The sequence below is a fragment of the Nymphaea colorata genome, chromosome 2, assembly GCF_008831285.2.
Source record: "Nymphaea colorata isolate Beijing-Zhang1983 chromosome 2, ASM883128v2, whole genome shotgun sequence".
NCBI lineage: Eukaryota > Viridiplantae > Streptophyta > Magnoliopsida > Nymphaeales > Nymphaeaceae > Nymphaea > Nymphaea colorata.
The window spans coordinates 1,347,265-1,363,691 of record NC_045139.1 but is presented as its reverse complement, the minus strand read 5'-3'; the positions used below and the strand labels follow the sequence as shown (position 1 = coordinate 1,363,691).

Genomic DNA, 16,427 nt, shown 5'->3' with positions numbered 1-16,427 from the left:
GGTTTTCCTTTTTTTGGTGCAGAAACCTGACCATAAAGGAATGCAATCGGTACACTTCATCCGATTAAATTGTACAATATTGTAGAGGCAAAACCTAAACATCTGCAAGTGAACAAAGTGATGAAGAGAGAAAGCTTGTATAAGGACAAAAATATAAAAATTTTACCTTTTCATGACAAAGACTAAAATGCCCATCCAGTACACGTTGCAACAACTCCCGAACTTTGGTGATTAAGAACTTAAAAGGATTCTGATAAGTATCATGATTTGCCATCAACGACTCTTCATCTACTTCTAGTCTTTAAAATGAATTGCCAGCAACTTCGAACGTTGGTGATTAAGAATTTTTAACAAAAAAAGACCACGATAATGTGCATGATCGGCCATCAACTACTCCTCATCCTCTTCTGAGTCTTTAAAAGGCAGATGATTTGATCAGGCCCTAATTTAGCATCATCATTTCGAGCAACCAAAATGATGCACATCCTGATGTGCCCAAGAATGAAGAAATATGTTCAATCGTTACTGAATCCACCCTTCAGAAGTCCTATGTAATAACGTTCTATATGTTTCCATCAGCTTATTGTAGTCAGTTTAGAAATTTTAGTTCCGCGTTGATTTTTTCTTTTTAGTTCTACGTACAGTTTTGACATCCAAGTAAACTGGTTTTACAAAGAACTTTCAGAATGTTAAAAAGTTTCAAATTGATTTTGGGAGTCTAAATGATCACATTTGTGAATTATTTTTGGACTTGATGCTTGCGGCCCTTCGTTTGAAAATGTGATAAACAATTGGTAAAGTTGCAGCATTGTAGAGAAATTTATCATGACATTAAATCTGATGGCAATTGCTTTTCCTTTGTTGTGATTTAATACGGAGAAAGAGATCAGACAAGGACATCATTGGATCTGGATTCAGTTTCAAAACTTCCGTGTGAGAAGATAGACTACAGAATACATTTGAATATTGTATTTTATATTTCTAATCGCCACTTATATACTTGGTTGAAGTTTTTAAAATATTCACATCATGAATGAGAAAATTTCACCAATCGAGTAACAGCTTTATGTGAATCATAAATATTCATTTCACTTATTGCCAAAGAAAGAAACGTATACATAGTAGATTAGAATAAAAAATAAAGAAAGCAAAACCCGTGATTGAAAAATCGTCACAAATTAAAGCCTTCATGATTTCATTTCACTTCTTGTCACCCTCCTTGTTAGATTACAAATGCTGAAACAGGAAATGATCGGGAAATCCCAGTATGTGTTTTAAATTGGATGTTCCCAGAATTTGAGTTATCCACCAACATCTCGGAGACCCCAATCCAGAGAAGGAGCTCCTTTGCCTTCACTCCAGTCACCTTCCTCATCCGACGAGGCTCAATGAATGCCGTGACTTCTGCAGCAAATGAAACACTCCGACCAATTTGATCAAAGTAATGGTCCTTCTTCTTCTTCTGCCGGAGCCAAATGAAGCCCTCAGATTGGACTAACCCGATCTCCACTATGTTGTCGAGAGGGAGGAGCCCTCTGGGGATATCGAACTCATCAAGGAGCTGGATGGCTCTCTTTTGGCACTCTGCTTCTCCTACATAAATTTCAGCCTTTTCTCTCATTGAATCCATCACTTGAGAAACCATTTTCTCTCGTTGATTCCTTCGGTCTCTCTCTCTCCCTTTCTCTTTATGTGTATGTATGTAATGAGAGAAGGCAGTGATGAGCAAAGAAGATTTGGTCACCGGCATATTTATAGGCTTATGCTTAGTATATCTCCCCTCTGCAACAGCCAAGTTGGCATGAGGCAGTTCCTTGGATACAGTCAAGTGAAGCCTGTCAATTCAATTGTTTTCATGGCAGTCCGTAGAAGTGTGCTGCCATTGCTAAGTTGCAGGACTCACACGGCTTAGTCAATTTTCTCTCTCTCTCTTTCTCTGGCCACACTAATTAAAGGTAGTATTTTTCGCCGGCTACCTACCGAGTCAGATGAATATCGCTTTCATAGCTTGTAGCTAGGAACATGGATATGAATATCGGTCTTGGTTGATTCCATCACTTGAGAAACCATATGCCTCTCTCTCTCTCCCTCTCTCTTAAAAGACAAAGTTGTACTGGGTAGATCCTTGTAAGCAACCAAGTTAGATGTATCCATCACTTTCATGGTGCATCGTCCAACAAAAAGGTTGTTGAAAAGGACCCCAAAAGATGAATGTCTCCATATAACTTTATAAGCATGTTAAGCTCGCCCACTTTAATAGGCCGGCCAAGTTGTAGGGTTGGATATACATAATTAGGGTCGCATGCGGGCTAGTCAAATATTATTCTTGTCACATGTACTGGGCAGCCATGTTAAGTAACACATGGCCACATCATCAAATTAGGTTTTCAGTCTACCCAATTTGTACAGTCTTGGTCTTCTAACTAGATGTTTGAAATACTAGAGACTAGGTGTTGTTTATTAGGATGGCTACTGACAACCAATTATTTTCACCTGGTGTAACTTGGTTTCAATTTGGATGACTAACCAGGTTCTGTGGGAAACTGTGAATTGAACAAACTTGATCAGTAACAACAATACCTTTTCAAATTTCAGATGGACAAATAAATTGTATGTCATGTTGCGGTTCTGAATCAAAGAAATTTTGTCCATATGTGTGTGAGGAACTTTCAGTTTGTTAGAAAGGAAGTTGAGTCGATTTAACTCTTGACATAGAAAAGCAAATCAGATCTGCACTTGTGCTTAGATTTTGGAATTTAAGGGGCCTTTGTCTCAGAGTTTTACAATGTCAATGAGTGCAGTGTACTAACTTATGTTGCTATAACCGCTAAGCATGCATGTTAGTACTAGTTTCCCTATTGTTAGAGAAGATATAGCAGTAAACATTTTATTACAGCTAAAAATCTCAAGTAACCAAGTCTACATCTAAAATTCACCACTGTCTTAACATGGAAACTTAGGAGGAAAGAAAATTGGCCTTTAATTTACTTCTAACATGACAAATATCCATGAGCTGCTGGCGCATAAATGCTTCAACTGGTCAAAGTGATGTTCTTGATCCTCACTTTTTCTGATCATCGTACAACAGAGATCCCGCAAATATAATATCCTTGATTCAGCTCCCAGCATTCATGTGGTCATCCCGCCACTTGAAAATGAAAGAAAGATAAGGTCTCGCTTTCAATGCAGACAACAACCATATCCAATACCTTGTATAAGATCCTTTGTAGTTTAGTTTTCAATGGATTTCTGATCTAAGCTGAAGATTTTTGCCTTAATATCTCGGTGTTTTTCAACCCTTAATAAACACTTCATGATTGCTGTACTAAAACGTGATGCGGTTGGAAGATTTGACAAGGACACGTCCAGCATATATGAGCCTGGTAAGATGATAATAAAAGTTAACAATATTTGCTTGGCATTGATGGTATGATTGTTTAGGGGAATCTCTTCACTTCACCATCGATTCAAAGCAGTTGAGGTGATGAACAAAAAATCACTATTCCGATGTATGAGACCTTAATATTATGCAGCTGGCGGAGCATGTGTAGTAGCCCAGGGTTCAGCATGGATTGATTGTCATCAATATCCTCTTGAGAGAACCTCAGACATGATTGGTAAATGAGTGGAACAAACTAAGCTTTGGTGCAGCTTCGCTTGTTCTTCCACAAGCTGGTCTAGTTAAGCTCATCCTACCTATGAATGGACCAAGTAAAGCGAGGCAAGAGCCATCCTGTTTCTGCAAGAAACAGACGAGAGCAGGTTCTAAGAGAGGCAGGGGAACATTGAATTCCTTCATCACACCACCAATTTAAAACTTACAACAGAAGAAATATGACGCTTCTATAGAGGATCATAACATGGAAGAAAATGTTTGTCATAACAGAACTGATTTATCTATGCTTCATCAGGTAACTGAGTGCCAACGTCCTGAAAGCTGCTGCTGATGCACTTTATCTCAGGTCTCAAATTAATTAGCTAGTGAGTAGTCATCCGACAAGGCCAACCTCATTATTTTTCTTTGAGAGAAACAGAGAGAGATCAGAGAGAGTTACCTAACAATGGATGCTCCATCATCTTAAAATCTGTGAGCTAAGTGTGAAAGAATTGACTAATCCATCTCAGCAATGCAGTGCTTCAAATTGCCAGCCTATTTAAGCTAGAAGCGAAAGTATATCATATACATTAAATACATCAACGTTAGTTCTTATGGTGGCGTTCCTTTTTCCAGAGAAGGATGGAAAAGCAACTGGTACATTTCTCCTTATCACTAATGAAATTAATGTCGATCTGCATGCCTCCTGCCAACTTGGTTTATGTAGAGAGAGAGAAAGAAAGAGAGAGGAAGGATAGAGTTATGTATAACTAGCATGCATGCATGGCGTCAAAAGATAGCATGTGCAGATAGCATGGGTCACCTCGTGCAATCGTTTCAAGTTGGCCAACCTATTCAAGCACCACATGCATCTGTACAACACGTGCACGCATGTTCATGATCTTTCATGTTCATTCTAACTGGTTTTCTACCTTTCATGATCATTCATGTTCATTCTAAATGGTTTTCTACCTTTGGAGCAGAAACCTGTCTACATATGAAAGCGATCAGTACCCTACTACACTTCATCCGGTTAATGTAATTAATTAATTAAGAGAGAGGGAGGGAGAGAATGGGAGAGGGGGAGAGAGAGTATGTACAATATTATAGAGGCGAAACCTAAGCATCTGCATATGAAAAAGAGAGAAAGAAAGAAAACCTGTGTAAGCACAACAATAGAAAGATGATAAAAAAATTTACCTTTTCATGACAAAAACTAAAATTCCCATCCAGTACACGTCGCCGGCAGCTCCCCAACCTTGGCGATTAAGAACTTTTGAGCAAAAAAAGGACCTGATAATTATCTTGATTTGCCGCCAACAACAACTCATTCTCTTCAGAGTCTTTAAAAAGGTTGCCAAAAAAAAAAAAAAAAAAAGATCCTGGTAATTATCATGATAGGCCATCAACTAATCATCCTCCTCTGAGTCTTTAAAAGGCATATAAAATCCGAACATGACTATGTCGAGAGGGAGATGATTTGAGGCCTTATGATTTCTTGCACCCAAACACGCGGGAGGTCACTTGTTAAGGGCTAACAGGGGAAGGCGCGAACCAAATGATCCCATGAATGAACAAAGGGGATACCCAAAGAGGCTGAAACCCCTTCCCTACCCCAACCCCAAGTCCAGAGTAGCTAGTGAATCTACATTTACATTTCAGAAGTCATGTGTAATATTGCGTACTATATGTATACTTCATATATTTTTCCGTGTATGAGTTACATGATAAAAAGCTTCGAAGAGTGAACTTAATTTGTTTTCATCAGCTTATTGTAAACGCATGGTAGTCTGTTTAAAAAATAACTTTCAGAACCTTAAAAAGTTTCAAATTGATTTTGGGTTGGAAAATAACATATTTGTGAATTGTTTTAGGAGTTGATTCTTGCGGCCCTCAGTTTGATAATGTGATAATCAATTGGTGAAGTCTAACATTGTAGAGAAATTTTTAAGGTCGAAGTAAATATCCAACTAAATTTTTAAATATATAGAACAGACTGCATGCCAAAGGTATAAGAAATCTATTTTTCAAGCGCAAAATTGTCCATGTGCAAGAAATTTGACATGATATTAAATCTGATGGTTAATTGTTTTTCCTTTTTCTTATTTAATATGCAGAAATAGGGAGCGGATACATTTGAACATTATATTTTTAATTTTTAAGCACTATCTATTTATTTGATTGAATTTCCAACAATCGAGTAACGGCTTTATGTGAATCATAAATATTCATTTCACTTATTGCCAAAGAAAGAAACGTATACATAGTAGAATGGAACAAAAAATAAAGTAAAGCCCGTGAATGAAAAATCGTCACCCTCCTTGTTAGATTACAAATGCTGAAACAGGAAATGATCGGGAAATCCCAGTATGTGTTTTAAATTGGATATTCCCAGAATTTGAGTTATCCACCAACATCTCGGAGACTCCAATCCAGAGAAGGAGCTCCTTTGCCTTCACTCCAGTCACCTTCCTCATCCGACGAGGCTCAATGAATGCCGTGACTTCTGCAGCAAATGAAACACTCCGACCAATTTGCTCAAAGTAATGGTCCTTCTTCTTCTTCTGCCGGAGCCAAATGAAGCCTTCAGATGGGACTAACCCGATCTCGACTATGTTGTCGAGAGGGAGGAGTCCTCTCGGGATATTGAACTCGTCAAGGAGCTGGATAGCTCTCTTTTGGCACTCTGTTTCTCCGACATAAATTTCTGCCTTTTCTCTCATTGAATCCATCACTTGAGAAACCATTTTCTCTCGTTGATTCCTTCGGTCTCTCTCCCTCCCTTTCTCTTTATGTGTATGTATGTAATGAGAGAAGGCAGTGATGAGCAAAGAAGCTTTGTTCATCGACATATTTATAGGCTTATGCTTAGTCTTATCTCCCCTCTGCAACAACCAAGTTGGCATGAGGCAGTTCCTTGGATACAGTCAAGTGAAGCCTGTCAATTCAATTGTTTTCATGGCAGTCCGTAGAAGTGTGCTGCCATTCCTAAGTTGCAGATTTCACACGGCTTAGTCAATTCTCTCTCTCTCTCTCTCTCTCTCTCTCCCCATACACACTAATTAAAGGTAGTATTTTTCACCGGCTACCTACTGAGTCAGATGAATATCGCTTTCATGGCTTGTAGCCAGGAACATGGATATGAATCGCACTTGGTTGATTCCATCACTTGAGAAACCATATCTCTCTCTCTCTCTCTCTCTCTCTCTCTCTCTCTCTCTCTCTCTCTCTCCCCATACACACTAATTAAAGGTAGTATTTTTCACCGGCTGCCTACTGAGTTAGATGAATGTAGCTTTCAAAGCTTGTAGCTAGGAACATGGATATGAATCTTGACCTTGGTTGATTCCATCACTTGAGAAACCACACTTGAGAAACCAAAAGATGACTGTTTCCATATTAGCATGTTAAAGTTTCAGCTCTCTCACTTTAATAGGCTGGCCAAGTTGTAGAGTTGGATATACATAATTAGGCTCGCAAGCGGACTAGTCAGATATTATTCTTCTCACATGTACTAGGCAGCCATGTTAGGTAGCACATGGCCCAGTTACCTCTAAATTTAAGGCTTCTTTGTGTGAGACATCTTCAAATTAGGTTTTCAGTCAACCCAGTTATGTATAATCTTGGTCTTCTAACTAGGTTTTTGAAAAAGTAAAGACTAGGTTTCGTTTATTAGGATGACAACAGAAAACCTATTATATTCACCTGGTGTAACTTAGTTTCTATTTGGACGACTAACCAGGTTCTGTGGGAATTTAACAAACTTGATGAATAAGAGAACAGTACGTTTTAGATTTCAGAAGAACAAATAAATCGTATCTCGTGTTGAGGTTCTGAATCACAGAAAATTTGTATGCATGCGTGTGAAGCACTTTCTAGTTTGTGAGAAATGAAGCTAAGTCGATTTACTCTTGAAATAGCAAAAGGAATCAGATCTGCACCTGTGCTTAGATTTTGGAATTCAAGGGGCCTTTTGCCTTAAGAGTTTTACATTGTCAACGAGTGCAGGTATACTAACTTATGATGCTATACCCGCCAAACATGCATTACTAGTTTCCCTATTGTCAGAGGAGATATAGCAGTAAAAAATTTATTACAGGTAAAAATCTCAAGTAACCAAGTCTCCATTTAAAATATACCACAGTTTTAACATGATTTGCTTGGTCTTGATGCTATGATTGTCTATGGAGGAAGGGAATTTCGTCACTTCACCATCGATTCAAAGCAGTTGAGGTCATGAACAAAAAAATCACCTATTCGGATGTAGCAAACCTTAATATTATGCATCTGGCGGAGCATGTGTAGTAGGCCAGGGTTCAGCAAGGGTTGATTGTCATCAATATCCACTAACAGAATCTCGGACATGGTTGGTAAATGAGTGGAACAAACTAAGCTTCGGTGCGGTTTCGCTTGTTCTGCCACAAGCTGGGCTAGTTAAGCTCATCCTACCTATGAATGGACCAAGTAAAGCCAGGCTTGAGCCATCCTGTTTCGGTAAGAAACAGACGAGAGCAGGTTCTAAGAGAAGCAGGGGAACATTGAATTCCTTCATTACACGAGCAATTTAAAAATTACAGCAGAAGAAATGAGAAGCTTCTATAGAGGATCATAACATGGAAGAAAGTGTTTGTCATAAGTACAGAACTGATTTATCTATACTCCATCAGGTAACTAAGTGCCAACGGCCTGAAAGCTGCTGCGGATGCACTTTATCTCTAGTATTAAATTAATTAGCCAGTGGGTAGTCATCCGACAACGCCAACCTCAATGTTTTTCTTTGAGAGAAACAGAGTGAGATCAGAGGCAGTTGCCTGACAATTGATGCTCCATCATCGTAAAATCGGTGAACTAAGTGCGAAAGAATTGACTAAGCCATGTGCAGCTAGCACCAGCCATCTCGTGCATGCAGTGCTTCAAATTGGCCTGCCTATTTAAGCTAGAACCGAAAGTATATCAAATACATTAAATGCACCAACATTCGTTCTTGATGGCGGCCTTCACTTTTTCCAGAGAAGAATGAAAAGTAACTGGTACGTTTCTCCTGATCACTAATGAAATTAATGAAGATCTGCATGCCCCGTGCCAGCTTGTCATATGGAGGGAGGGGGGAGAGAGAGAGAGAGAGATGACCTGTTAGTACCAAACATTTGCATATAAATATGACTTCCAGACGTCAAATTCCTCATTGACCTGTTAGTGCACTCAAAGAGAAATAGAGAGAGGGATCAAAATGGTTTCTCAAGTGATTGATTCCATGAGGGAGGGAGCTGAGATTTATGTAGGGGAGATGGAGTGCCAAAAGAAAGCAAACCAGCTTCTCGATGAGTTTTGTATACCAAGGGGACTTCTCCCTCTCGACAACATAGTCGAGATTGGAGTGGTACGATCCGAGGGTTTCATATGGCTCAGACAGAAGAAGAAGAAGGACCATTACTTCGAGCAGATTAGCAGGAGTGTCCCCTTTGCTGCAGAAATCACTGCATTCATCGAGCCACAGCGGATGATGAAGGTGACAGGCGTAAAAGCAAAGGAACTGCTCCTCTGGATTGGAGTCTCTGAACTGCTGGTGGATAACTCGATTTCTGGGAATATCCAGTTTAAGACGCATACTGGGATTTCCCGATCATTTCCTATCTCTGCATTTGTAAACTAATTAGAGGACAAAGAAGTCCCGCACAATCATGATACATTTTGTCCCTTCCTTTTTTCTCATTAATACGTACGGGCCGAGTTTCTCCAGCCCGGCGGCGCCGAAGGGGTTTCCCAAAGCCTTCGGCCAGTCGTCTCTCTCTTAAGCTAGCGGAAGCATTCATCTTTTCTTCGGGACTGTGGACTAGACGAGGAGTGCTAAGCACTCAGCAATTGATCTCACATGCCTTCCAACTATGCCTAAGCTGATCAAGCAGCATTACCTTTTACTGACTTGGTCGGACCCCGGCAACACTAGAATACTATTTCTTATTATGCCGTAAACGGTAGGCTTGAAAGTTTAAACACAATTTTATTTGCCATGCGTGAAATTTTCGCCGTGTTTTTCAAAATTTTCTTCTTGCTTGGACTCAAGTTCCAGAAACGGCAAACTTCGAAAGGATATCCACGACCGAATCATGTTTAAACCATGAACAAATCAACATGTTCTTAAAATAAATAATCCATTATTATCCAAAATTTTAAACAAATAATCTATTACTGTCCAAAATTTTGATTTGTAGACCACGTGGGTTCACCGGCCACTAGTGCATGCAACGCATGCATATTCATTTTGTACTCCATGGAAAAAAGATGTGCATAGGGGTGCTGCATATAAGTAGCTAGCTTCGTAATTCTCGTTAATTAGCTGTTACTCAAATGAAATTTTCTCATTCTTGATTTAAATTCTTTGAAAACTTGAAAGAAACAAATAAATGGGCTTTAGAAATACAAAAGAACTAAATAATAGAAAGAAAAAAAAAAGTTCAAGCTTCAAGTGCTTTAGAAATATTCTTTCCCATGGAACAAAGACATATCTAGAGACGCAAACGGTTCAAGCACAGTTGGTCCACTTCCATTGTTTCGACCTCGGATCAAATAGGATTCAAACTCGAACTTGAACTTGGATCTTTTAAAACTAGATCCAGATCCAAGTTTAAGATTGTGAGTCAGCTAATTTCGAAGGACATATAGGAGGATGACAATGATTTAATATAGTTTTGAAAGTTTTAGATTCTTTAGGCGAATCAAATTCGACCAGATCCAATTCAAATTATCTGAATCTAGATTGTTTAGATCATTAAGAACATGGTGTTGCTTAAGATGGGGAGAGATCTAAACATCTATTCTCAAACTAGTATGTCTCGCTTTAGATCCAATACTTGTTTTAGGCAATTTCTATAATCTTTTGTTGGATAAAAGAAAAAGAAAGTGTGGTGGATTTGGTGAATCGGACGATCCATAGGTTAGGTGAATTAATTGTAACTCGACTTAAAATATAAAAGATTTTTTTTTTTTGTAACTCGACTTAAAATATAAAAGAATTTTTTTTTGTAAACTTAAATAAAAATATACAAAAATAAATAAAATCTATGCTATGTGAAAAAAAATGAAACTGTGAAACGTGGCATTTTACTGTGATTTATTAAATATGAATCGTCTCGAGCCCAAGGGACGGAGCTTCAGCGTTAGGTGCTTCTGTGGGTCAAGAACAGCGGGCAGAAACGGAGTCGTCTTCGTCTTCGTCCTCGTCGCGGTCTTTTCTTCTTCCTCCTCAGATTTTCTTTTTCTTTCTGGTTTTCTACTTTTACCATTCCGCCTCCTTCTTTCACATAGAAAGAAGAACAGTCGCGATCTGGAGAGAGAGAGAGATGTCGAGGGAGCTACCGTACACGATGAGAGATGTCAATTACAATAATGACAAGTCCCGTCATCGATCATTTATCAAGGTCAGTATTCCTAGATCTCCTGAAGTATGCTCTCTGAAATCTATGGAGATCTTACCTTCTCTGTGTTCTATGTTTTCCTGTTCGAGATCCGCTGGCTCTTTCGCTTTTCTTTCAGTATAATTGGCCGGATTTGTGTGGTTTTTCTTCTTTAGTTTGTTTGATTGTCTCTTCTACGTGTTTAGGGAATTGGTCCATTTCTAAACATTGGATGATTAATGATGATGCGTTGCTGTTGGGGACAGCGATTGTTTTGTTGTGAAAACATATATTTCGCCCTCTTCTTTGTTTTTTTTTTTTTTTTCTTTCCCATATAGTTAACGGCGGATTCTAGCACTCTTTAGGTCGATTCTCAATGCATTTTTAGTTCAGACCGGGATACATTAATGGGTTGTGTTTGGTGATAGGATACTCCTTTTAGTTTTTTTCCTTGTTCTATTATTTGGTTTAAGCAGCTGCTGATAATGGGTCAGTCGTTAGTGTAGAGCTATTTTCAAGGATATCTGCTTGAAGTTCTAGTGTCGCTCATACACTTGGCTAGTTTAATTTGCTTGAATTATAAACCGCGGCTCTTTACTTCTATCAAGATTTGTTGGTTTGGGTCATTGTTTCTTATGCTACTTTGTTGATAGGATTTTCAAATTTAGTTCTTATTAGATGAGAAGAAGAAGATAACATTTGATATACCGGACGGGATTTTATCATCCAATCGACATTATATGATATAGAGGCTTGACTCTTTTTATTTTTTAAATTTTTCTAAAGTTATTTGTATTAAACTATATATCTTCAAGTGTACTTTCAAGTTTCATGTGTCTCTCTGTTACTGTTGTAACTTGTGTCGATTAGTTATCAGCTTGATAATGTTGCAGTTTTCAATTTTTCATAATAAGCCGGTAAAGTATCAGCAAAGAACATTGTGAATATGTTTGCAATAAATGGGAATGTTTTAATGTTTTTTTTTCTATCATTCTCAAATTGTTTGAACAAATATCTTTTTATCCAACTATGCAGGTGATCATCAATGCGTTGCGAACCAGTAACCTGAGAGGGGATTGTACAACATGCGGTACTGGAAAGTTCTTGATCTTATTGATGGTTTTTGGACTGATCTATCTTCTTATGGTGGATAGAGGACCTCAACAGTTGGACCCAGAATTAGGTTTAGAAGATACTGTAAAAGTAGGTTCACATAATCTTTCAGCGAAAAGCACTATTCAAAAGCTATTACGTAGGCCACCAAGGCTGCCTCCAAGGTTGCCATCTTTTGGAGACGCCAATAAGGATGAAGCATCAAAATGGCTGAGTAGGCAGCACAAGGTTAAAGAGGCCTTTATTCATGCATGGGCTGGGTATAAAAGTTATGCATTGGGCTATGATGAACTTATGCCATTGAGCCAGAGAGGAACTGATGGTTTAGGGGGTCTTGGTGCCACTGTTGTTGATTCTCTGGATACTGCCATGATAATGGGCGTAGATGAGATTGTTTCTGAAGCAGGATTTTGGATAGAAACACAGCTCTCAAAGAGGATCAGTGAAAAGGGCCAGGTAAACTTATTTGAGACTACAATTCGTGTTTTGGGTGGTCTTCTTAGTGCCTATCATTTAAGTGGGGGGCATGGGGGCACAACAGCAAAATGGGGTTCTTCGCACATGCCTAAAGGTCCAAAGCCAGAGATCTACCTGGAAATAGCAAAGGACTTGGCAGACCGCTTGATGTATGCGTTTACATTAAGCCCAACCCCTGTCCCATATTCTGACGTTATCCTCCAAAGCAAGACAGCTCACCCTGCTCCAGATGGACTAAGTAGTACTTCTGAGGTTGCAACTCTGCAGCTTGAGTTTTCCTATTTAAGCAATATTTCTGGTGATCCAAAGTATGGTACCAAAGCAATGAAGGTCTTGGAGCACATGAGGAAGCTTCCCAAGGTCGAGGGGCTGGTACCTATCTATATCAGGTGCATCTCGTGCCACATTAGTCTTGTTCTTTCTACACGTCTATGTGTAACCTCCAGTGCAGCTTCTTACAAGTTGCAAGGGACTTCGGGTTCAATTATCTGATGTAGCATTTTGGTGATTATCATTTTCTATTATTAGAATGATGAAGTTTATGGTATCTTGTATTTTTCTTTGCATGTTTTGTAAAATAAGCAACTTATATGTTTCTGTCTTTCCTCTCTTTCTGCTTGCTAAGTGGCAATCACATGCAATATTGTGCAGCTGTTGCTATTTTATGAGTTAATTCCTTCCATGCTTCTTCATGCAATGCAACTTTCTGAAAAAAAAATTCAATTATTTGTTTTTACTTATTCATGATGTTTTAAACGACATATTGTTGCTGACATATGGGAAAATGTCGCCGAGTCATTTCTTTATTATATTTCTTACCAAACTTTTAGATGGATATCCATTTTGTGTTGGAGGAGATGAATTTCAGCTTATAGATGCATTAGAATAGGTTATACCATGTTTATCAGAAATGCTGGCTTTGGCACAGTTGCAAATGTGAACCAGTAATTAGCCATCAAAACCATCATATCTAGGTCTTGGAAATTGCTTTTACTACCCTTAGGCATGACCTTGCTGTCTAGAGGTGGTCGCTATGTGTGGATATATATATATATATATATATGAAGTGATAAGCCTAATAATAAATTTTTATACATGTCTAATGACCTTTGCTTCAATGAAATTGACATAAATTACAGCTGCTGAGAGTATCTAGTATTTCAGCCTTCAGGTGTCTTTCTTTTGCAGGGATACAGATTAAACTTGGCCTTTTTCTCTTGTTCATGATATTCTGTGTTGAATTCCCTTCGTATTGAATCTTTTTTGCTTCATACCCATTGTGTGAATGACATTAGTTTCTGCGCATACTTTTTCCAGTCCTCGTACAGGTGAATTTAGCGGAGAAAATATAAGGCTGGGATCTCGTGGGGACAGTTACTATGAGTATCTGATAAAAGTCTGGCTTCAGCAAGGATCAAGTCGTGATTATCATTTGAAGTTTCTGCATGAAATGTATGAGGAAGCAATGAAAGGAGTGAGACACCTTCTAGTTCGCAAGTCGATTCCTAAGGGACTGGTTTTCATTGGGGAACTTCCCTATGGATCGAAAGGAACTTTTAGTCCTAAAATGGATCATCTGGTATGTGGTAAATTCCATTGTGGACACTGTTGACTGCATATAGATAAGATAGAAACTATGTGATATAAAGGTTGTCAGAATACTGATTCTGAAACCTTCATGTGGAGCCTCCGTTCTCCCCATAACGTTGCAGTGCCTTCATTTTCAAATCAATAAATGTTTTGTTAAGACGTGGGCTATTTGTAAATTTCTAACTTTTTAATCAACCGGGAAAAAGGAATTCAATGGAGTTAATGAGAAACACTGCGATGCTTATTAAGTTTCAGGAGTCTATTCATTATCATAAATTGGAATTTTTATGTATTTGAAGATCATCTTGCCAACAGCTTTGGTAACTTGTGACACCAAACTGTGAAGTCATCCATCTTGATTGGATGCATCCATCTGAATCAACCCTCATTTTTGCAGCATTTTTTATTTTGTTCTTTAGTTGTACTATTAGATCCATAAAACTGCTAGTCTTGTTTCATAGGACAAATTGCATTATTGTTTCCATTGCAAGCTCATAGCCAATTTGTGTGAAGACCACTCGGAAGGAGATTCTGTGAATTGAATTATTTTCTTTTTGTTTGGGGCAGTATTTGATGGCTTGCCTCTTCTTTGGCAATTATTAATTTGTCAAAAAAATCATGACTGATTAAAGCTTGGCAGTTAGCTCATCATTAAGTAAACAGATACTTCTCAAGTTAAATGATCGTTGTCTATTAAAATGACAAACTGATCGTTTAAAATTCATTTTATGGGGAGGCTGGTGATATCTAGCCGTGTCTGTGTAGGGGAGTTTTGTGTATAAGCCATCTTTGTCCTTTTGTCTAGGTATGTTTCCTTCCTGGTGCACTTGCTCTTGGTGCTACGAAAGGGCTTACAAAGAAGAAAGCTATGGAACGCAATTTGCTGACCATTGATGACCTGGAAAATTTGAAGCTTGCTGAAGAGCTTGCCAATACCTGCAATGCAATGTACTCGGTGACTGCCACAGGACTGGCACCTGAAATTGCTTATTTCCATGTGGAGGTGAGAATGAGGACAAGTTTGACCTGTGTTGTAAAGTTCTTTAGTGTAGCATTGGTGTAGCATGAAAATCTCCAGAAGTGGCTTCTTGACAACTAATTTGATTTAAGTGTTCAAGTTTGTGCACCTTAAATTATTGTAACTTCTGTCTTGAACCAGGGAGAATTTGAAAATGGCTTAGATGGTGGGAACAAGAGTTCAGAGTATATAAATGATATCATGATAAAGCCAAATGATCGGCATAATCTATTACGCCCTGAAACAGTAGAATCGCTATTTGTATTATATCGTATTACTGAAGATCCAAAGTAAGTATTCTTTCTATTTCACAACCTCTCTTAGTTTTTAATTAAGTTTTCTAGTTTCTACTTGGTTATGTCACATATTACTGTTAACTAGTCTTTTTCTTTTTCTGTTCATGGAAGCTACTCTTGTTGATATCGGTTTCTTTTTCTTGTTTGACAATACTTAGTAAATGTTTGCTTTAAAAACTTTTTGCAGGTATCGTGAGTGGGGCTGGCAGATATTTCAGGCGTTTGAGAAATATACAAAGGTTGAAACTGGGGGTTATACTTCCCTAGATGATGTCACAACTGTACCGCCTCATAAGAGAGATAAGATGGAAACCTTCTTCTTGGGAGAAACATTGAAGTATCTGTATCTTCTATTTGGGGATGACAATGTCCTACCTTTGGACGAGTTTGTTTTCAATACGGAAGCTCATCCTCTTCCAATCAACTGGACAGCAAAACTCAGATGATGTTTCTACTTACGATATATTATGTTAATGAGGCATCTGGCTGCATTCCTGTTATAGATAACACACAGGATTCTTCCTCATTTGCTGCAGGGTTCCTGAATGGCATTATTGTGATCTATGTACAGCAGATGGATGAAATCATCTGAAGAATTCTTTTGCACATGTTAGCAGTTGCACACAGGCTCATGAGTTTTTCAGCCATTGCATTTTTTGGCTACCACTGCTTGTGGACTCGAAGCAGCTGCTTTTGGTTGCTCTTCTGTGGCATTGGCTTCATTCAATTTTTGTGTAACAATTCCTTGTCAATCTAATGGGACTTGTAAATGATTTTGGCTCTACTCTCAAGTTCACAGTTTCTGTTAATTAAATTTGTATTCTATGAGCAGAATCTTAAAAAATGACATGAAGAATTCAGTATAAAATTTCGATTGACATTAATTATGCCTTGCTTCCTGCTTTGACTTGAAAATGAGTTGTTTACTCATTTGTGCTTTAGAT

The 16,427-nt window shown here is 38.3% G+C and overlaps 3 protein-coding genes across 3 annotated transcripts; 2 read left to right on the top strand and 1 right to left on the bottom strand.

The window, feature by feature from the left end:
- Positions 1 to 1,048: 1,048 nt before the first annotated feature.
- Positions 1,049 to 6,418, bottom strand: LOC116248528 (uncharacterized). The gene is made up of 2 exons (XM_050076003.1): positions 6,064 to 6,418; positions 1,049 to 1,366 (listed from the first exon to the last, which is right to left on the bottom strand). The coding sequence occupies exons 1-2, from the start codon at positions 6,340 to 6,342 to the stop codon at positions 1,223 to 1,225; spliced, it is 423 nt and encodes a 140-aa protein (XP_049931960.1). The 5' UTR covers positions 6,343 to 6,418; the 3' UTR covers positions 1,049 to 1,222.
- A 2,464-nt stretch (positions 6,419 to 8,882) lies between these two features.
- Positions 8,883 to 9,248, top strand: LOC116249057 (uncharacterized). Its single transcript, XM_031622172.1, has one exon. The coding sequence runs from the start codon at positions 8,883 to 8,885 to the stop codon at positions 9,246 to 9,248; it is 366 nt and encodes a 121-aa protein (XP_031478032.1).
- Positions 9,249 to 10,705: 1,457 nt separating this feature from the next.
- LOC116247349 (mannosyl-oligosaccharide 1,2-alpha-mannosidase MNS3) lies at positions 10,706 to 16,367 on the top strand. The gene is made up of 6 exons (XM_031619494.2): positions 10,706 to 11,013; positions 12,025 to 12,968; positions 13,897 to 14,158; positions 14,975 to 15,172; positions 15,329 to 15,477; positions 15,671 to 16,367. Exons 1-6 carry the CDS (start codon positions 10,936 to 10,938, stop codon positions 15,927 to 15,929), a joined length of 1,890 nt encoding a protein of 629 aa, XP_031475354.1. The 5' UTR covers positions 10,706 to 10,935; the 3' UTR covers positions 15,930 to 16,367.
- Positions 16,368 to 16,427: the final 60 nt, after the last annotated feature.

Bases quoted from the DNA above. Each gene is read 5' to 3' on its own strand.
- LOC116248528 (XM_050076003.1), bottom strand. From the start codon at position 6,342: ATGGTTTCTCAAGTGATGGATTCAATGAGAGAAAAGGCAGAAATTTAT. The intron at 1,367-6,063 runs GTGACTGGAGTG...CGGATGAGGAAG, and splicing joins AGCCTCGTCGGATGAGGAAG to GTGACTGGAGTGAAGGCAAA.
- LOC116249057 (XM_031622172.1), top strand. From the start codon at position 8,883: ATGGAGTGCCAAAAGAAAGCAAACCAGCTTCTCGATGAGTTTTGTATA.
- LOC116247349 (XM_031619494.2), top strand. From the start codon at position 10,936: ATGTCGAGGGAGCTACCGTACACGATGAGAGATGTCAATTACAATAAT. The intron at 14,159-14,974 runs GTATGTGGTAAA...CCTTTTGTCTAG, and splicing joins GTCCTAAAATGGATCATCTG to GTATGTTTCCTTCCTGGTGC. The intron at 15,173-15,328 runs GTGAGAATGAGG...GTCTTGAACCAG, and splicing joins TTGCTTATTTCCATGTGGAG to GGAGAATTTGAAAATGGCTT.